Source organism: Marmota marmota, unplaced genomic scaffold (assembly GCF_001458135.2).
Source record: "Marmota marmota marmota unplaced genomic scaffold, marMar, whole genome shotgun sequence".
Taxonomy (NCBI): Eukaryota; Metazoa; Chordata; class Mammalia; order Rodentia; family Sciuridae; genus Marmota; species Marmota marmota.
Window position 1 is genome coordinate 10,389,412 of NW_026000075.1, and position 22,433 is coordinate 10,411,844.

Below are 22,433 nucleotides of genomic sequence, written 5' to 3' on the forward strand. Positions count from 1 at the left end.
GCCAGACTGAGCCTGTTGGGATTCTGTTCTGGCATCCCAGGCAAACTAATATCAGAGCCTCAGAGGATGAAGGCTGAATCCAAGGTTCTCCTAACTTAAGTTCTACAAGCCTTGCCTGCTTTTAAAAACAAAACACAACAACAAAAAACCACCTCTCTTTAAAAAAAATTGATGCACTTATCCTCCCTAATTCTCAAGCTAATGAAGAAAGTCAGCCTGATGGCAAGTAGCAGTGGTTTGATTCTTTATCATGTCTTGTTCATTTCTGTAAGCATTTACTGAAAATCTTCTATAGTGTTCTTGCTATCCTTGGCCTAGATACTAAGATAAAACAGCTAGAGAAGAAAGCATAAAGGATAGACAAGGATAATCTTTGTCTTAACTCATACAAGTATGATCAAGAGAACCAACAGAACAGCCTGGAAACAAGAGCAAGAGGGGACAGAAGAGGAGCCCTGTGGGATGGTGGCTGAGGGAGGAACTCATCTAACTTCCCTACCTACCTGAGAATGAGGCATTAGCATCCCGTTTTACATGAAGCAGAACCGAAGCAGAACTAAAGCAGAACAGCAGGATTAAAATGTCTGTCTACCTAAGTTATAGGGCCAGGTTTTCACTCTGGTCTGTATACTCTTGTTTTCATTCTGTGTAGAATTATACAGAAGGTAGGGATGATGAGCAGTAAATATTAACAATCAACTGTTGAGAAGTGGGGTATGTGAGTTATTAAGAGATGTGAAAGGATTCAAGAAACAGCCAATATTTATTGACTGCCTACTACTGTGCTTTAATACCCTCTACCTGAAAGGAGTCAGAACACGTTCAGTTCCTGGAACAGTGCCTGACACAAAATAATGGCAAAATCTTACCACCAATTTTTAGTATCAATGTTATCATCTCATTACATCCTTCCAAACAATCAGTGAGGCAAATACGGTTATATTTATCCCCATTTTAGAAATAAAAAGAATGAAGCTCAGGGAAGTCAAGCTAACTTGCCTAAAAACAGAACTTTCTGGAGGAAAAATAAATTTTGAGCCCAAGAATTAAAATCAATCTTGTAAAAAAGCATTTGTTCCAAGTGTCTTTTCTTAGCTAACAGAGAAGGTAGTTCCCCTTTCTGAACTGGAATGTTCCACAGGAATTTTAATAAACTCCTTAGCTTCTGAAACTCTTTCCTTCAACTCTGATTGGGCTGCAAAACCCACAAGAATCAAAACAGAAGCTTAAAGGGCAGGAGGCAAAGACAAATTTTAAAAACCTGCCCTGGATTGGTCAGGGATGATCCAGGATACAGGCACTGCGGCCTCTGCAGGTAGACACACATGAACCCACAAACATGGACACAGCATGCTGTGCAGCGCAGCCAGTCTGTGGGAGTAGCCAAGGCACACAGCGTGAGCTTCCTGAACACAGAAAACTGGGACCATGTGAGTTTATGAAAATCAGCTAAGCTGCATTCCTAACTGCTGCCAATCTGTCTGAAGGGGGCTCCAGGCCCTTCCAGGAAGTGAAGGTATCTTAGAAAACAGCCAGCATGCAAGCAGTGAGCAAAGAGAAGAAAAAGGTCAGTCAACTTAATACAGTTCCAAGGCTGTCAGATGGGTAGGCAGCAGGTCCAGGGTTCACCCAATTGGATGGGTGCTCCTTTCCCACCCAGCACCTGGATCTGCTCCCCAATTCAAAGGCAAGTCCCTCAAAAGCAACTGGGACCATAGAAGGTATTCAATAAATTCTGGTAAAATAAATACATGAAAAAAAAAAAAAAACTCCTCCCCCTAAAAATTTTTTAAAAAATAATGTTTATCTACTGTAGATTTGACATGTGCCAATAATATTAACACATTCATTATCAAGTTTTGCCCTGTAACTCTGGTAAATAACTGGCATTCTACTCTAAAATTTCAGATAATCTTGGAGCTGGGATGTAGTTTAATGGTAGAACACCTTCCTGGCATGTTTGCGGTCCTTGGTGTGATCCCCAGCACCATAAAAAAAATAAAATTTTGATAATCTGAGCCCAGGAAATTATATATTTGTCATTTGTGATCCTTTTGTCACAAATATTTATATAGAAAGATTGCATATGTCTAGCATAAGATCTACTTTATTCCCATATAAGACTAAGCAGTTTATCCATCACCAACCAGGAGTAAAAAAGCCACAGCTCTCACTTTCCCTATCTTCACCAACCGCCCCCACCCCTGCATTTCCTAGTATGTTTAACAGTATACAAGAGACAAAGCAAGGGTATTCTTCATGTCGGATAGAGATTGGAAACATGAGGACTACAGCTTCCCTAGCCAATTGATTCCTTTCTACTACTATGGATCAAACTTCCACCACCATCACCTCAGACCTATAAGAGGGGAAAATTAGAATAAAAGCATGTTCACAAAGCAGCAAAACAGTTATAGGAGCAAACAGTCAAGCATTTTATTTTACAGATGAAGTTCAAGTTATTTGGATTAAAATGGTCTTACCCTCATCTCCTGACAAGACTTTGTCTTTGTTTTTTATTTGTTCTGTATAGTTATACACGACAGTAGAATATATTTTGACATATACATACATGGAGTATAACTTGCCATTCTTGTAGCTGTACATGATGTGGAGTTTCACTGGTTGTGTATTCATATATGAACAGAGGAAAGTTATGTCTGATTCATTCTATTCCCTGCCCCCTATTCCTTCCCTTCATTCCCCTTTGTCTAATCCCAATAAACTTCTATTCTTTACCCCCTACCCCCCCACACACATTTTTCTGTCTTTTAAAATTTAATGGTTAAGGGATGGGATTGTGGCTAAGTGGTAGAGCACTTGACTAGCATGTGAAGCACTGGGTTCGATTCTGAGTACCACATTAAAATATATATATATATATATATATATATATACACACATATATTGTGTCCAAGTACAGGTAAAAATACTTTTAAAAGAGTTCAATGTTGTTAAAACTGTGAAATGGTTAACACTAATGAGATAATATTTTGTCTTTCAAATGTCTCATTATCATTCACTCATCGAGAGGATAAACCCTCTAAGTTTAGGACCACTTTCTTTTGCCACAGGACATGCTTATATTTGTACCCAAATGGCAAGACAAATGATTGGTGATGTTTGTAGGTTTGTAAAAGCCCTTTCATAATAACAAAGGATTATCTAGTTGAGCAGCTACAGGTTGATAATACATACTCTCTCCTGAATCAAGAAGAGAAAGTTTCTTCAAAGCTTCTATTACTTTTCTCAAACAGTTCTTGCTAATGGTTAAGTCAAAACATCCAATCTTCATAGGTAATTGAAACTAAAGTTTTAGGCAATGAGTTAATTTATGAATGACAAAAGGTCCCAAAACTTTTAAAGTACACACTCATACAATATCCACAAAGCTTTAAACTTCTCATTGGTGCCTAATTTTCAACCCACTCACCTCCAGGAAATGGCTAAGATATGTACTGAGGGTGGAATGATGACACAATGGAGTTTGATCCACAGTAGCAGAAAGCTCTGTGATGCTGAAGAGGGGGAGGCACAAGCATGTATCTTCAATCCTTCTGGACATGAATCTCATACACAGGCTTATTTCAGAGATGATCAGGACACCCCCATAAATGGTGATCCCTCCTCTTCTGGCTTTACACATGCAAACACACTTACCCACTTAGAAAAAGGCTGAGCTTCTAATCACACTCATATCAAGTTTTTAATTTGGCAAAAGGACAACGAGGGCACATAAGTGAAATCACCTCCAAGCACTCTACTAGACACATCTGACTCTTTGCAGGTGCTATTATCCATGGATTATTCCAGGATTCCTAATTGAAATCACCAAGGGCTATCTCTTTGGCCCACTACTTCAGGGAATTATATAATAGAATAGTTGAGGGGTTAATGTAGTCAGTTACTAAGACATTCCCAATAAAGAAGGAAGCCCAGCAAAGACACATCTTATGACTGTGCAGACCCCCAGCTGGCTAGCACAAGCTCCTCTTTTACCAGCTGTCCAAACTACAGGATCCCATGGGGAGAGACACACAGACATAGACACACCAGTTGAGGGTCAAGCCTTCTCAAGATACTGCAGAGAACCAAGAGACCTCTTCTCAAAGTAGGAACTTAAGAAAAATGTAGCACTAAAAACAAAATAGCAAATCAATCAATTTGGTATGAGAATCAAAGGTGGCAGACAATAACAACTCCTACAATTTGTACATCACTTTAATAGTTTATATAGTGTTTGACATAGAACCTAATTAATATTAATAACTCAGATGACTTCTAACATGGTAACATCGTAGTCCTAAAGTCTAGATGAAGACTCTTCAGGAGTGATTAACCTAAGGTCAGTTAAGTGGGTGAAAACTTTCACAGTGAGTGGAAATACCACACTATTTCTATCATACTTTACTGCATAACGTGCACCTGAATATGAAAAACAACAAAAAGGCAAATTAAAAGATCAAAAATCAAACCCAATCTTTCAAACACGTGGCATATTAGAACACTGGACAAGTACACTTGAAACGGAGATCCTAATGATCAGGACACACACTGGACAAGTAGAGAAAATTACAATCACAATTTCAATCAACAATAAAACAGGCAAAATAATAACAACAATAATTTTAAAACAGGGCAATTATTTCTGACTAACTGGAAATGCTGTTTTAAAGGAACAGAATACCTGTCAGGTGACGAAGAGCAAGCAGAGATATAATGGTTTAATTTGTGCCCAACTGAGTTGTCTTTGAGATATGAACAGTGGGAACCTGCAGTACCTCTCCATTAATCAGCACACAAGGGTTGGCCAATCACATCTTTTCAGTCCACCTTCTCAGGCACACTCATATCCTTGGCAACTAGGCTGATTACTCAAGGGATACCAATACAAGGCACAGAGCCTTCCATAGTTGACCCACCAGGCAACCAACATAGTCCTCAGTACATCATCTACACATCTTCAGGGAATATGTTATCTTTCAAGATTTTCACAGCTATCAGGCAGTTTTGATAATCTCCCCCAGAGAAGGACAAAGCTGTGCCATTCAAGAAACTGAGGAAAAGACAAGGCATTGAGATTTGATCAAGATTACCTAATAAGCACATAGTAAAACCTAAGTCTAGAACACTTTGAAACTCATGCGTTTTCTATTCCTGCACTATCCCACTCTGATGAAGAGACTAGGTACAAGGCATCAGGAAATCAACAAATAGGGCCGTGCCTTTCCCAGGGACAGGCAGCACCACGGTTCTCTGTTTCAAGTGTACCACTATTTCACCAACTGGGGCCTTTACTAGATTAGATAGTCTTAAATGGGTCCATGGAATCCTAGCTCTCAAGGGTAAGAAGGACAGAATGGGCAGAACAGCATGAATAGAGCAGAATCACCTAATTTTAGATTAGAAAATAACCTCAGATATCCTCAAATGCTTTCCTTTTCTCTCCTCTCTCCATATGATAAAAACGACTCCAGCTAGCCAGCTAAAATTTGATAAATGCCTATGGTGAGCTGGGTACCCTTCAAGGAACTGGAGATCCTAATGATCAGGACACACAAATTCCCTGCTCTTGCATAAGACAGATAATGACTGAGTAAATCAACAAGTGATACACACAAATAACTTAATATTCCCCATAGAGCCCCACTGGGGCCCATGTTTCCTCCTGCTAATCCTGGGTTCTAACATGTCACAATGCCAGGATCTTAAAAACAAAGGAGAGAAATACAAGAGAAGATGTTGAGCAGGGAGACAGGAGAAGGCTCAGAAAGGAGAAACTTGCACAATACTTGGAATGGAGGGGACATTCTTAGGACATTTCTTTAATTTAGCATTGCCAACCCTGTCTGTAATCACTTCTCAGACAAAATAAATGGAAAATAAAATTGCTGCAAATCCACTGATAATGCTCTTTTCTACAGACCCCTCCCTTGTCCCCACCAACATCACACACTCACACTGTACACTGTGGAACATTTTCCTAACTTCCTATAGAAAAAAACAATTCCTTCAAAGGACTGAAAGTTTTGAAAGAGAATCTAATTTTCTTAGTGCTGGCAGTCAAGTGGATTTGATTCTCAGTTTGTCAGGGCACAGGGCAAGGACCACTCCCCCTTTCTGCTCCTGACACAATGTTGAAGCTGGAACAAGGTGGTGCTCTTGTCACAGCCTGCAATCGCAAAGGGGAGCAGCTGAGTTTGATGCTTTAGCTTAGCTGACATGGCTGAGCAAACTGGGGACAGCACTGCATGACTTTCATCTAGCAGGCCCCGTTATTTCTCCACAGGAGCTTCTGCTTTCCAGGCAACTCTTCAAACTGTCTCTACTGCAGAATAACCAATCAAATCACATTTGAAATGCACTTTTTTTATATACATATCTTGTCTCTCCATGGCCAAGAGAAACAGAATTTCAACAGGTACTGACCTCCCAAATAATGGATTGAGGTAAAAAGTGTACCTCTCTTGGAGCAAGAAAAATACTTATTTTGACTGTTCTCCAAAGTTTTGGGGTTACATCAGTTAATCTGAAAAAAGAAGAATGACTTCCCAAATGGCAGATCATTAACTTGAATATTTTACCTTTTCTTTTTAGATGCTTTTTTAATCTTTGAAACTTTTCCTATAGAATTGGAAAAATGTACCATAAATTACTATGAAATCATGGAAAATAAAATTCAGTGCATCTGCTTAAGAAATTTTTACATATAAATTATTCAGAGAGTTAATGATGGAGGTGGGGAGAACCACAATAACCATGGCCAATGTACAATGAAAAGGAAAAATTTGCTTCATGCCATGTGATATATTTTCAGGAAGGCAAGCCCCTGCCAAACTTACACTGGATTTGTTGTAACGTAGTCTTTTTTATTATAATGCCTCTTACTGAACCCATACCACACTTCTCTTAATTTTTACTTCTTCCACATCAAGAAGATATTCACATATATAGAAAAAGAACTGTAAAAGTCCCACAGGAGGGGCGAAGGTGGAACCTGAAGCAAGTCCTTTCCAAGTACAGCCATGTTCTTCCCAGCTGGCCTACTACTCCTGTTCACTTGCAGCTTCCACCCCAATCACACTCCAAATGCACATGGCGGAGATGATGACTGTGACATAGTCAACTACATCCAGGCTTACCTAAATCTACTCCCTCATAGACGAAAAAAATCACCCTCTATTTTTCTCTCAAGCTTAAAAGGTCAAGTTAGTTTTCCCTTGAACCTTCCCCAACCTCCCAATCCAACAAAAATAGAGCATGAAACACATTCACACTCAACACAGAAAGACCACTGAGTCCAAAGAGAAAGATTCCTCTTCTCCTGCCCCAAGTTGGGGGTACCTTTAAGAACTATGGTTCAGTTCTTTTGTCATAAGAAACAAAGACTGCAGTTACCTTGCAACTCTATTAAACTCTAGGAGATTGTCTTAAAGTAGGTTTGTCTGCTCTTAATTGACATTAAGATTTTGTCAAATTTATTTGACAAAAGGGCTTTAGTTACTTAAATTTGCTATTATCAAGAATTTTTCCATTGGCTTAGTTACCAACATCTTTAATTGTTCATTTGCCTCCCTCTTAATTTTCTTCAATGACAGACCATCCCATTCATAATAGTTGCTGTCTGAGTATTAGAGATAAGCAGGCACACCACACACCCACACTGCCAGAAAGTAATACATCCATCAAGACAGGCCCTGCTGCTGACTTTGAGATCACATCAGAGCAGGAAAGAAATCAGTATAATCGGAAATGCCTGGTTTGCAATCCTGGCTCTAGTCAGGGCCTCAGCTTCCTCATCTATAAAGTTAGGCTGATGAGAAATAGAGACATAACTAATTCATTTAGCATGGTGCACAGCATACACAGTAAGTACTACCACTGTTACCACAAAGAATAGCATGAAAGTAAGTGGGGCCAGCTGACTCATTATTTGCCAATTCGTAAATGGGACAAGTCACTGCCTCTTCTTTGTTAACAGCTTTACTGAAATATAGTTTTATACCATCAAATACACACTTTTAGAGTTTAGTACATTACAGAATTAAATGACCAGTATCTACTTTCAGAACATTTTCATCACCCCAAAACAAATACTATACCCATTAGCAATTGGTCACTCCCATTATTCCCTCTCTCAGCTCTGACAACCATTAGTTCTCAATGGATTTGCCCACCATGAACATTTCATATAAATGGAATGATGCAATATGCAACTTTTGTGACTGAATGACTTTTTTTCACTTAATATGTAGTCTTCAAAGTTTCTCCATTTTTCAGCATAAATCTGTAATTCATTCTTTCTTATGGCTGAATAATCACTATATAGATCACATTACACTTACTCAAGTGCCCTTTGAAGCTCAAAACTTTCCAAATAAGTTGATAGAAAACTGGACTGCTCCCACTTTGAGGTCATTATAATGCTGCTATGAATATTCATGTACAAGTTTTTACATGGTCAGGTTTTCCAGTCCTCTTGGTTACATAACTAGGAGTACAACTGCTGGGTCCTATGGTAACTCTATATTTAACCTTTGAGAAATTGCCAGAATGTTTTCCAAAGTAGAAACACATATTGACCACACACAGTGAGTGTATTAGTATTCCAATTTTCCTATCTCCTCAACAACAGGTGTTAGATTTCTTTTTTTAAAAAACTATAGCCATCTTACTAAGTGTGAAGTACACTGCATGGTAGTTCTAATTTGCATTTCTTTGATGGCTAATGATGTTGAACATCTTCTTTTTCTCCCCTACTCCCCAAATACTGAGGACTGAACCCAGGCTCACTACCACTGAGGTACATCCCCAGCCATTTTTAATTTTTATCTATCTATCTATTCATTTATTGAGACAGGGTCTGGTTAAATTACCCAGGCTGGCCTTGATCTTGAGATGTTCTTGCCACAGCCTCTTGAGTGTATGGGATTACAGGTATGAGCCGCAGCCACTGAGCATCTTTTCAAGTATTAATTGGCTACTTCTACATCTTCTTTGGAGAAATAGCTACTCCAAGTCCTTAACACATTTTGTGTTGTCTTTTTATTCTTCAGTTAGAAGAGCTCTTTGTATATTCTAGACACAGGTCTCTTCTTTCATATATGATTTGCATACTTTCTCTCATTCTATGAGTTTGCTTTTCATTTTTTTATAGTGCCCTTTGAAGCACAAAATTTTCCAATTTGGACACATGTCAAATTTATCTGTTTTTTCTTTTGTTGCTCATGCTTTTGCTGTCACATATAAGAATCCATTGCCTAATCTAAGGTTATAGAATTTTACTCCTAAAGTCTTGCAGTTTTAGTTCTCATATTTATAATGTTTTAATTTTTGCATATGACGTGAAGATTCAACTTTATGCTTTTTGCACATGTCAATCAATATCCAGTTGTCCCAGCGCCATTTGTTGAAGATTACTTTTTCCTCCACTGAATTATCTTGGCACTTCTCTCTCTTTTAAATACACATGCACAGCATTTCAATACTTGCAGGTATAGATCAGTCTGATCTCGTTGTTTTACAGCTCTTAGGAACTACATTGCTATACTTGAGCCTATAAATCTTTGAAACATACACATGAACCTCTCCTACACAGTCATGCACTGCTTAAGGACAGTTCTGAGAAATGCATCATTAGACAAGTTCATCACTGTGTATAAGAGTGTACTTATACCAACCAAGTATGATGTCACAAGTGGATACAGTCTTCCAGGACTGCCATTGTTTATGCAGACTGTCACTGTCCAAAATGTTGTGTGACACAAGAATGTATGTAAGCTTCAACAATAATGTTTATTGTGTACTATGTGCCAGGCAGTATTTCAGACACAGAGATACAATCCACATGAGGCAATAAGAGTTCTTGGGAATGATTATGAAAAACACTGTTTTCCATGACAGAGATGGGGACAGATTGCTTCGAAGGTGCCAAAAGATTTTAATTTTGTGACTCTTTACACAACTGCATGACAACAATATATTCCACTCCTCAGATCTCCTAGTGATGGCAAGTCTCCTGTGACATTTTATACTCAGTTCTACCCTCCTTGTTTTTTTGAATTGTGTATGCTACCAGTTTTAAAGATGTGGTACACACATCAGATTGGCTTCTCAATTCAGTTTTCTCCACATTAACAATGTTTTTCTCAGATACGTTGCTATGACACAGCACTAAAGATAATATCTGTCACTGTCACTGAAAGTCAATAAACTCTGGGCCCATCTTCTGGTTAAGAAGCTCAATTAAAACAGTTGTGCATGTGTCTACAGACTTCCTATTCTTGTTGTTTAATGGCACAAAAATGTTGCATTTTTACTATTCCTTCTAGCATTTTCTGCTATAATCATCAACTGGGAAGAAGTGTCACCATGCTTCCACCATCAGTTTTTATTTTTTTTTTAGTTGTAGTTGTACACAATACCTTTATTTTATTTATTTATTTTTAATTCATGTAGTGCTGAGGATAGAACCCAAAGCCATGCATGTGCTAGGCGAGCGTTCTATCACTGAGCCACAACCCCAGCCCCCACCATTAGTTTTTTGGTTGTTTGTTTGTTTTAATTAGTTATACATGACAGTAGAATGATGTATCATACGATGAACAAATATACTTTCTTTTCAGCACCACCTGGCTCCTTCTCTAAAATAGACCATATCTTAGGCCACAAAGCAACTTTTAGTAAATAAATTTTAAAAAGAGAGAGATAATACCCTACATTCTATCAGCCCAGAATGGAATGAAATTAGAAATCAACAATAAAATAAAAAATAGAAGCCGTCATTAGTTTTTGAAAGAGAGTTTACAGTTCTTCTTTTACTCTATTTTGATTTTCAATAGAAGTTTTTTTAGAATCAGAAATAGATCAAGGTCAAAATTTCTCCATTTTGCCTAGGACTTTCAATAAATGTTTTGCTTTTAATATAATCATAGCAATACCACTAGCATGTTCAGATTTTAACTGGTATTCTATTCTTTAAATAGACCTTCAGCATAAAAGGAGGTATTTTTGCCATCACAATGGTGAGAACTGCACAGTGTTCAATGGAATGAAACCTTAAAATTAATATGTAGGGGACAGAATGGAATTCTACATTCCTTATTATTTTAATTGACTGGTGATATGAATACCACTCATCATCTCATGCTCCTGCTGGAAAAAGCTGTTCTGTGCCCTTCCTCCCTCCACTGATTCTTATTTACAAAGACTCATTTAAAACAAGTCATTTATTTTCAACAGTGAGAAAACTGGCCAACAATGTGGCTACATAAGGGGGGAGGGGAAGTCAAACCGACTCACATTTAAGTATAGAAAAAATGAAATCGTAGAGGCCATAGTATACTTTACACAGTAAAGAAGGTCACATTTTTATATCAGAGAAGGATGAATTCCTGATCGCTTCACCAATTTTCCTATATGGCTGCCAATTTTTTTTCATCCTACCACAAATCACTAAAAATAAAAAATTACAGCTTTTGGAACCATTTTAAAACCAGAAGCGGGGCTATGGATGTAGCTCAGTGACAGAGCACTTGCCTAGCATGTGAGAAACCCTAGGTTCAACTCCCGGACCACAAAGAAAGAAACTACAAAGGGGTGGGGGAGAAGAATATTAACCTAATTATTATCAGTTCTGGGCAGTAAAATGATTGATTTTTTAATATTCTTCTGGGGCTCTTTCCTAATTTTTTCCAATGCATATATGATATTCTTATTGTCAGGAAACAAAGAACAAAGGAGAAGGAAAGAAAGAAAAAAGAGTTAATTAGTGAAAGATTTGGAAAGATAATTGAGTAGCAAAAAACAGGGAGATAGGAGATTGTACTGGGCAGGACAAAAACTCAAGTATATACAGACACTCAATACTTTCGTAGCAACCTAAATCTTATCCAGTTATTGCAGTATAATTTTATACTTTAAAACTTTTTTTCTCTTCCAACACATTTATGAGATTGCAACTACCATCATTTTACTTAAGAGGGAACCAAAATTCAGAGAAATTTAAAGAGAAACAGTCAAGTTCTCATATATGCCTAGTAATTCACCAAGCCTAGATTGTGTCATATTATAAAGACATAGGACTCTTTAAAAAGAGGATAGACCATATTTATGTTAACAACGTCACCTTTGGTACTTTTTACTAATTATGTCTATGAATATTTTTGCCAACCAATTGTAGCACAGATGGAAGTAAATTTCTAGAGAAGACTCCATGAAGGAATCACAACCAAATGATCAGATATATAATCCGAACCTGGCAGTGCGGCCTTTTGTTTCCCTCTTATACTTTATGGCACTACAAGTGGGAAGTGCCATAAAGTATAATGATGGCAACCCTAGTATTACGATAATTAAATCAAGCAATGAAATAAATTTCAGAAGACTAAACATATATTTTGTTGGAACAGTGGTAGCAGATATAGTGGAGAAGTTCATCAAATACTGTACCTGTGAGATATAACCTGGAGGCACATGGATGGGAGGAATGGATCCATTGGGTGACATCATGGGAACTTCAGCAGGCCCTAAAAGAGGTAAAAGCAAGGTATTAATAGTTGAAGAAACATACATTATTCAAAATAATCATTTATACTTTTAATGTGCTATACGAACTAAAGGTAATCATTTATTTGTCTTTAATAACTGGCATATTCTACCTTACTGAAACTATAAAGAAAAGGAATTTTCTAGCTATTTAATTAAAGGAAAGCAAGCAAAAACTACCTCCCCTGCAAAAAAATAGTCATCTTTATAAATAATTAATGGCCCCACATGCCTCAAGTTCTATAATCCAAGACTGCTCAGATAAGAGTAGTCTATAAGAATGGAGCAAACAGTTTCTTTATTCCTTTAAAAATGTATTGTTAATAAATGTTAATTTTTTAAAAAATATTTTTTTCGTTGTTGATGGACCTTTGTTTTATTTATTTGTATGTGATTCTGAGAATCAAACCCAGTGCCTCACACATGTTAGGTAAGCGTACTACCACTGAGTCACAATTCCAGCCCCTTAAGGTAAATTTTTAAATGGGCTTCCTTCTTCTGGTTTAAAAAGCTCCCATAGATTTAGAATTTATAATTTTCAGTTAAATTTTTATTTTCAGTAAGTTACTACAATATTTAATTACTTTGACAGAGTAAAAGAAACATAAAATATTTCAAAGCAGCTTCATTTGATATCTCTCTTATAAAACAGGGAGGAAAAAAATAAATCAGGCACTATTAGGAATACTCATTCGTAATTCATCTCAATTATTTCAAAGTAAAGCATTAAATTAACAAGAGGTTAGTTTCAAAATATTTGATTTAATGAATATTAATCACATGTCTAAGGCAAACTAGTGAATGGCAAGGTCAACACTAAGACACAGTTTGAGTTAATGTTTAATTACAAGGAAACTGATTGTCATAACATCAAAATCAATTTGACATCCTTCAAAAGACACTATGATTAAACTGTTTCCCCATTCCTTAGGAAAACCAAAGGGTTTTACAAGGTTTTCCATTTGGTAATTGGCTCTCCTATTTAACCCCAACCCCATGTCAATCCAAAGCATGGGTTTTTTTGTCTGGGATGCGACTTCCTGGCTCCAAGCACCTTGTGTTGTTTATTTGCTTTCTCCTAATGTGTGTTGTGCTGCTGGCAATGAAAATTGCTCAGCTGAAACAAAAACCAAGAGAAATACAACATTTTATTTGGCAAAAGAAGACAGATCCTGCCACCCAGTGCTGCATTTACATTTAAGCATAATGACCTTTCACATCAGAGCACAATCCAGTGTATTGACTACTACACAAGAGAGGAGGCAGTGCAGGGGTTGGGGGTGCAGGGACACTGGCATGCACATGAACTGGTCAGCAAATACAGGGAATAAACATAGGAGCAGGGCAGAAAAAAATGCATAACATTCAAGTGAAATTCCAAAGGATAAGGTTTCACTTCAAGTTCATGAACAACTCACCAGATCACTAAACAATCTGATCATCTCTAAATCTGTACAAAACCCACAGTGGTCTTTCACATGTTAACACATTGGCAATAATTTAAAGTAACAAAAAGAGAATAGCATAGAATGGGTCACTGGGAACTGCAGCATATAGCTCAGCACAGAAAATAGGTTTACCATACGTAAGGCCTTGGGTTCATTCACCCGACTCGCCCATCCCCTCCCCCAAAAAACTGAATGAATATTGCATGACCCCCTTTTATTTTTCAGTAAATTTAAGCTGAAACATCCACCAATCACTGAAGGCACTAGGTTCCAATTCTTATTTCTTATTTCATATTAAGCTTTAGCATTTTCCCCATAGCCAACAAGATATCTAGGTATTTACTTCATATTCTTATTTGAATTGACTCACATAAAAGAAATCATATACAACTATTTCAGCATCAGCCTGAGCACAATCTGTGAAATCAAGGACTGAGGCACTCTGCACAGTGCAGGTGTTAGTAGGATGCCTGGTTTTATGTCTAAGTTTACTATTCATACTGTCTGTGTGACCTTGAACAATTAATTCATGTAGCCTCTTGGAACCTCACTTCTCAAAAGTTATAAGTGAGAATAACAATTCCTATTTCAAAGGGTCAACTTTTGGTTGATTTGCTTGTTTTGCAATACTGGGGATAGAATCCGGGGGATTCTATCACTACATTATATCCCCAGCCTTCTGTATCTTTTATTCTTGAGACAGGGTCTCACTAAATTGCCCACGCTGACCATAAACTTGAGCTCCTTCCTGCCTCAGCCTCCCACATATCTGGGATTATAGGTGTGCACCACGGGGCCCAGATAATTATAAAGTCAAATTTAAAGATTAAACTGAATAATACATGTTAGTTTGCTTAAAATAATATGTGGCACAATAATCACTCAACAAAATGTTACTGATCATTATTTTTTATGACGATTTTTTAATTTTACTGACAATTTTTTGTTAAAATCACATTTTTTTGGTACTAAATTTAAAAAATATTCTATAACACTGTAACACATAGAATCATAAGTTTACACACTGTATAATATTGACTTCTGGGGCAATCCTTCTTCCTCGGTAAAATATCCAACATTTCAGAGTACAGAGTGTGAACACCTCAATACAGTACTGCTTTTTAATCACCAAAATATATACCATGCAAACAGTCTCTTAACCCCAGGCATGACCCTTAAAACTGTTAAAGTCATTTGGGTAAAATGCTTTGAAGAATGTTAAGACAAGTAAGTGATTTACAGCAAGAAAATGTTTTCTTCCTTGGCCTTGATTTCAAGAGTAGTCAAATGACTTTACCATGCTTGTTCCCCCTTCCCCTTGTCACTGTCAACAAAACCATTTCAAAGGACAGTACAAGATATATAGTAATTGCCTTCAAAACACAACTGGGCCTTCGAACCCCCAGGGTTCCTCTCTTTCCTTGGGGTGGGGGGCATTGCACCCAGGCACTCAGGAGTTTATTTAAATCTAGAAAATAAAGCCCCATTCACAATAGTAGCATGAGAAAGTTGTTATCTTCCTAAACAATTATCTCCCAGTGAGTTTACTACCTCTATTCAATTGTTTGTGTTTGTGAATGTATCTAGACTATTGTAATCCTTCCCTAATGAAAACACAAATATCCCTTCCTAAACATCTAGGGTTAGGTTCCTCTTAATCTTTCAATCCATATGCTCATAACAAAACTTAATGGCTAGAGTCTTTAGAATATGTTTTTTAAAAATATTCTTATTCAAACACTGGCTATATTAAAAGGAAAAAATAAAAGGCCACACAATCTCTCAAGGAAACCATTTTGTTCCTTGACTATCTTGGGAAATTATTAAAGTATCAGACTTTTTTCAAATTAGAATTTTAAAAATCTCCTATGGCATCTGGAATACTTTTAATTAAAACATACTGTTAACACATTGGCAATAATTTAAAGTAACAAAAAGAGAATAGCATAGAATGGGTCACTGGGAACTGCAGCGTATAGCTCAGTACAGAATTAATTAATTAATTAAACACACTGGTTACATACAGGTAGGTTGATGCAGACATGTAAATACACATAGATGAAATAATTTGAAGACAAAAAGCACACAAACATATACTATATAATTAGGGTGTCATTTTTTTCTTTCAACACTAAGATACTTAGTTAGGGACTGGATAAACTCTTCCAATGGGCAGATGAAAAATGTCATAAATACAGTTTCTAGAACTGGAACTAGAATGTTTATTTAGAGCAGAGTAATTCCATGAAGAAAATGGCTTAGCAAATTCAATCAGTTTCAGGTTTTAGGCTGTGACTGCAATAATCAAGAATCCCTTGTTTTCCTTGAATAAAATGTGAGACACAAATGACATCCCATATTGGTTTACAGAAAACATTTAACTATAATACACAAATACATAATCCAACATATTAAAAGTCTAGCCTTTGTTAATGTACAATTTTTCATTTACTTACAGCAAACCTTAAACCAAAAAGGTTGGTGAGCAGCTTAATTATTCAATCGACAATAGCTGATGCAATGATCCGGTGACTTTATTCACACATCACAGACTAAAGCAAAGTCCAGCTACATGGTTCTTTTGGAACCACATACTCTCAGAGAACTCCCCAGCTCCCACCAAAGCTGAAGGCCCTTCTGCCTCACCTTGTTTCCTCCCTGCAACTAGGAATACCCCCAGACTTCACCCATCCAGATGACTTGCTCCACTTCTATCTTCAGAACCCTTAACCATTATGGAAGCAGACCTAACTAAACTAACTCAAGGTGAATGTACAAATAAGAACAGAAGTCTGAAAGGGGTGGAAACTAGGAACCTGGTGTACAAATCATCACTTAAACCAACCACCAATAAATTAATTATACTACAATTTTAGACATTTTTAAGTAATTTTAAAACCTAGTACTGCCCCTGGGTACTGGGGGCTGAATCTAGGAGGGCTTGACCACTGAGTGGCATCCTCAGCCTTTTTATTTTTTTGAGACAGATTCTCCCTAAGATGCTGAGGTTCTCCCTAAATTACTGAGGCTGGCCTCAAACTTATGATCATTGTGCCTCAGCCTCCTGACTAGCTAGGATTACAGGCATGTACCATGGCACCCAGAAAGCTAAATATTCACCATAGGTAAACTGGTAGTGAATAAATCAAATCCATTATTGTGCTTGTCCATAAACTGGTACTTGTGTCTCCAAATGGCTATTTTTAACACTAGCCCTTAGCAGCAACAGATCATTTTTCCCTTGTTAACTTCAATATCTTATTCAAAAAAGGATATAAGAAAGCTGAGATCACAATACAGCAAGATAAAAATAAGAAAATGTAGCAAAGGTGAAATATTATGTGATAAAACTCAATATATCCTACAAAAGCAATTCTTGAGTCTTACTAAATACCTAAAGAAGAGAAATTCTTACTGGAAGAGGTAGCCACAAAGATAAGGAAAAGGCTAGTAGGTAAAGCAGATAATTATGGTCAAAGTAATTATCAGAACAAATGGTCTAAATGAAAGCACATGTGCTATTTGCCATGGGTCTAAGATGAAATACAAAACATGCCAAGTCTCCTGAAAAATCTCAGGAATGTTTAATAATGAATCTCAAATTATTTGTGGTGATTCAAGATTCTTACACAAGCTCAGAGTTTATGTTGAGCCCTTGCCTGACAAAAATGAGGCCCTGGGTTGGTTCCCCAGCACTGCAAACATGATGATGATGATGATGATGATGATGATGATGATGATGATGATACCATATAGAGGGAGCTCAGACTGGTTGGGGAGGGGGTGGAGAGAAATGGGGGAAAATCTTGGGTTCAGGGTTTCTTTTAGGGCGATGTGGAGAGCCATTCTCACACGTGACTGGGCGACTCCCGGTTTGGGTCTGAGGCGCTCTGCTGTGTCGGAGCTTTCCCGGCCCTCTCCTGATGAGAGAACCCGTCCGTATAGGGGTGTGACTGACCACTGACCTCGGGGGCCAATCACTGACCCTGAGCTTGGAGTGCGGCCCCCCTCAACCTTCATTGGATGGAATTCTCCCCTGAATTTCTTGTTCCCCAATAAAAGGCTACTCCCTGGCGTGCTAGCTCTCTCTCTCTCCTGCTAGCCCTGAGTAATCCTTGCTGCCCTACGGGTGGTTCGAGGTGGGAGACAGAGAGGGGAGCCGTCTCGGACCTGGTCATAGAAAAAGGTAACTGAGTCTATGTGTTTTATTTCGATCTCACTAGCTAACTTTTATGCCAAGAATCTCATTAATGAAACCAATGCGCTGGCCGCATGGTGGAGGGCGATGGAAATGTTCTGGAACTAGACAGAGATATTTGTTGCATAACATTGTGAATGCATAAATGCATTAAATACCAAGTAATTAAACATCAATTTTACAGTATATATATTACACTTTAGTTTTTTAAAAAGACATTAAGCAGATAATTAAGAAAAGGTAAGATAGTAACACTGGGGTCACTAATAAACTATCAAAATAACTAAATCTAAATCTCCTAGTGCACATCTTCATTCCATAAGTATTCACATTGGGGAGGATGCTATTTCTAGACACCGTGCTATGCAAAAACCAGGAGATACATTCTCTATCTGCAAGCAACTGACGTTCTAATTATGGGGATTCAGATGTACAAACAAATACAAGAAGCTACCAGAGATACTGTCCAAATTTAGCAAAATTTTAAAAGATTATCAACTTGTGGAAACATTAGTAATTACAGAACTGGAGGCCTATATTAATTAGTAGAGATCTTGCTGTTTCACAAATAAAGAGATTGAGGCTCAGAAGAAAACTATCCTAGCCATAAAATCTGGTGGTGATACAACAGCAGAGATGGAAACTCAGTTATTCCAGTCTTTAGCCCAGTGTTATTTCTAATTTTGCTTACTTTTATTATTATTATTATTCCTTAAAAAACTACTCTGAACACACTTCCTCTCAAGGTGCCATTTTCACACAGAAGCTAAGTAGTGATGGCACATTCCTCTGGCTCAGGCAAAGTGAGGTGGGCACCCTGTTCTCTCCAACCTGAAACAATTTCTTCTCAAAGGTATAATGCCAGAGAGCAAGTAGGATGGGAAGAATAGAGTCTGGGATACTGCAGAGCCTGGCCTGACCCCTGGGATGCCTAGGTTTGCACCTGGGCTCTATCACTTTCTAACATGACTTTGGGCAAGTTATTAAATCTCTCTAGGAAAAGGGATAACAACTGCTACTTTGAAGAGTGGCTTGAGGGCTAGACAGTATAATCATGTCAAATACCTAGCACAGTGCCTTGACAAATAGTGGTAATTAAACAACTTTAATATTGTGCCACTACAAGAAAAATCCAGTACAATATGAACAAAGAGGTTAATATACTATAATTATTTACCAGAGAGGCAACATGAATTAGATCATTCCTTAAATATCATAATTTTCTTCATCACATTTTTTTTCTAAAATATACTACCATCTTGAAGTGTCAAAATGATATCCTCTTACTGAAAATGCGATATATTCAAGATATATATTATGCTTATTTAAAAATAAAGATAAAAGAAAAGGGTACTTGATTTTCCCTATGGCTGTCTACTTCCCCATCCTTAATCTCAGCCCTCTATTTCTCCCAATACTACCTGTTCTCTTTGATTTCTAGGAAATCTTAGAAAATTGGATGTGCTTCACTTTCTGAGTATCCTGAGACAGTTCTAAATCAAAGGCCCAGTCCTTGTTTTCTGAAAGTCAATCTTCTACCTCTCCAACCCTGGCTTTATTACCAGAACTTCCAGTCTGGCCCAGCCATTGTCCTTAAAAGCACTGAATGGTCTTAACAAATGGCCTAATGACTCAGCCTTCCCACTGATGTCTTCCTGAAGTAAATCACTACCAAGAACCGAAACTCAGGTGAAGACAGAATTCATAAATAATGGGTCACCACCATCTTCTCACTTTTTCAAAGAAAAGAAGGTGCTGTATCTGCCAACAAATCTGCCTTGCCAGATTGAAATGCAAGTCTTCTTTCCAAACATTTTTCTTTGAACTTGTTTTTCTATCTAGCTGTTATAAGGCCACCAGGAATAAGAAGATCAATGTTTAATTCTCATTTAAGACTTAAACTTCTCGAATCCCAAATTTCTTCAATTTCAATAAAACTGAGATATTTACCCAATTATCTACTTTATCAAGCTGTTTTAAGGTTTAAATGTTAAGAGAAATCTACATAATTACTAAATGAATATACAGTGCTATATATCTATTAGGTAATATTTTCTTGAATTCAATTAAATAAATATTTACTATGTAAGATGCTGTAAGAAATTAAAAATCAACCAAGATTTTACAACATATACATAAACAATACATAAAGCAGCAGCAGTTTATTAGAGGCAAAGATCTTTGGAGCTCAACAGTGCTGATTATCCTTGAATGGATGGGACAATATTTTAAAAACTCAGACTGGCAATGAATGATAAAGGCAGTTGGTGAGTGCAGTCCATTCACAACAGGCAGGATGAGCTAACATGGTTTAAAAAGAAACTGATTTAAATTCAGGTCTACCGAAATGCAAGCTCTGAGATTGTTGAAGATATCACATACTAAGACAGTGGCCTGTAATACAACCTTCAACGCCAGTTTTTAAAACTCTCGGTTGTTGCTTTGTTCAGTTTAACAAACCCAATGTAGTTGCCAGACCCTGTGCAGGATGCCAAGGACACAATGACATTTCTGTACTTAATTATGGAGAGAATGGCATGCAGAATGAGTAATGCATAGGTGCAAAGAACTGCACGGGGGAAGGGTGAGAGTTCTGTGTCCTGCTTTTGGCCTGAGGTTACTGACACTTGGGTCTCCTGGTGGAATCAGGCATACAGCCCAGACGTCTCAAGCAGCATGAGCACTGGGTGTGTCTAGTCTAGCAACAGAAATAGGTAAAAGGTCTAAGAGAAAAGTTGCTGGGTGATTTTTTTGGTGGGGGAGGGGGCCCAGTATTCACACATTCAGTCTGATGCTGAAGTTGAATCTCCCAAGAGTCTCAGGGAATTGCTCTTCAAGTTAAATTTAAATCCCTATTCAAATTAGGAACCTAACTTACCCAAGTTACAAATGAAAAACACTCAGCATCACTTTGTCAGTTAAACTTTCTTAAGTGAATTCTAAGATACAGTCTCTCCTTGTTTTACCTTTAATGTCAGGTTTGGACTGGTAGGTGATCCATGGATAATCTTATACTTTAGCCAGGACTCTGTAAACTTCAAAGCTCTGAAGAATGATACAATTACAATGCAATAATGCTGAGAAAGGGTTTCTGGTATCTTACAGAGACAAGTTCCTGCAAATATTAACTACAAAATTAAGACAAAGGCATAAAAAATGGGCCTAAGCACTTCATTTCAAAGCCCTTAAAAGCAAATCATTTCCAGCATGTTTTCTCTTATGCCCATCAAGAACTTCAGGCAGCACTTCCTCATACAGAGTAAAGAGAACCCACTAGGATTTCAGCTAATAAGAAATTCAAGAGGGAATCTCTAGGAAAGTGGAATAAGAAAATTCCTGGAAGAACCCTCCAAGGGCTCTTACTGAGGGTAAAAATTTCCAAATATTCTCCCTACTAGAATAAGGGTAAATTTTATTTTAAATACTTGAGACAAAAATGCAGATGGATGTTATTAAAGAATAACATTAAAATTTATAAATTTGTAGTGAAAAGAATCAGAAAAATAGGTTGTTCATTAAAAGACAATCAGGAATGGGGCTGGGGTTGTGGCTCAGTAGAAGAGCGCTTGCCTAGCATGTGTGAGGCACTGGGTTCGATTCTCAGCACCACATATACATAAATGAATAAAATAAAGGTCAGCAACAACTAAAAAATATTAATTAAAAAAAAGACAATGCAGGGAGACAATTATGGCCTATGCAGCAGGAATGGAGTCGAAATTGCTCACTGAAGTTCTGAATGTTGAAAGGGGTTGCCTGTCATTCTCTCTCATATATACAGCCTGATTCCTGGGACCCCAAGTGTCAGGAACCTCAGGCCAAAAGAAGGACACAGAAAGACAGGATAAGACAGCTTTCTTTGCTCTCAGGAAGAGTTATGAAAGGGAACAGGGTTGAATAAAACCTTGCCTCCTCTCCCTTCCATTCCGCGTTTCTGGCCACATGGCCCTCTTCTCCCAGGATGGACAGAGGAGTGAGCAAATGACAGGATAGCAAGGAGATCTTTTCATCACAACCTTGTGACAAACTCAGGGGGCAAATGTGTGCTTCCTATTTGTGCTCAGCTTTATAATTTCAAGGTCATGCTCTGGTGGGACAAGTTGGAAAATAATACTGTAATTATTAACCAGACAACAAAATGTGATTGCATTCCTTACAAGCTCTGTTTTACATTATTCATGTTACAAATGAAAGAACATTAAAAACATCATGCATCTGAAAGCTGTATTGCAAATAGCAAT

The 22,433-nt window shown here is 37.5% G+C and overlaps 1 protein-coding gene across 5 annotated transcripts in view; it reads right to left on the reverse strand.

The window, feature by feature from the left end:
• Nucleotides 1–22,433, reverse strand: part of Fndc3b (fibronectin type III domain containing 3B) — a 328,163-nt gene that overhangs the window by 147,572 nt on the left and 158,158 nt on the right. For all 5 annotated transcript variants that reach the window (XM_015494261.2, XM_048814289.1, XM_048814288.1 and 2 more), the window contains exon 4: nt 12,451–12,527. In XM_015494261.2, coding sequence (XP_015349747.1) covers nt 12,451–12,527 — 77 coding nt within the window. The remainder of the gene's footprint in view (nt 1–12,450; nt 12,528–22,433) is intronic.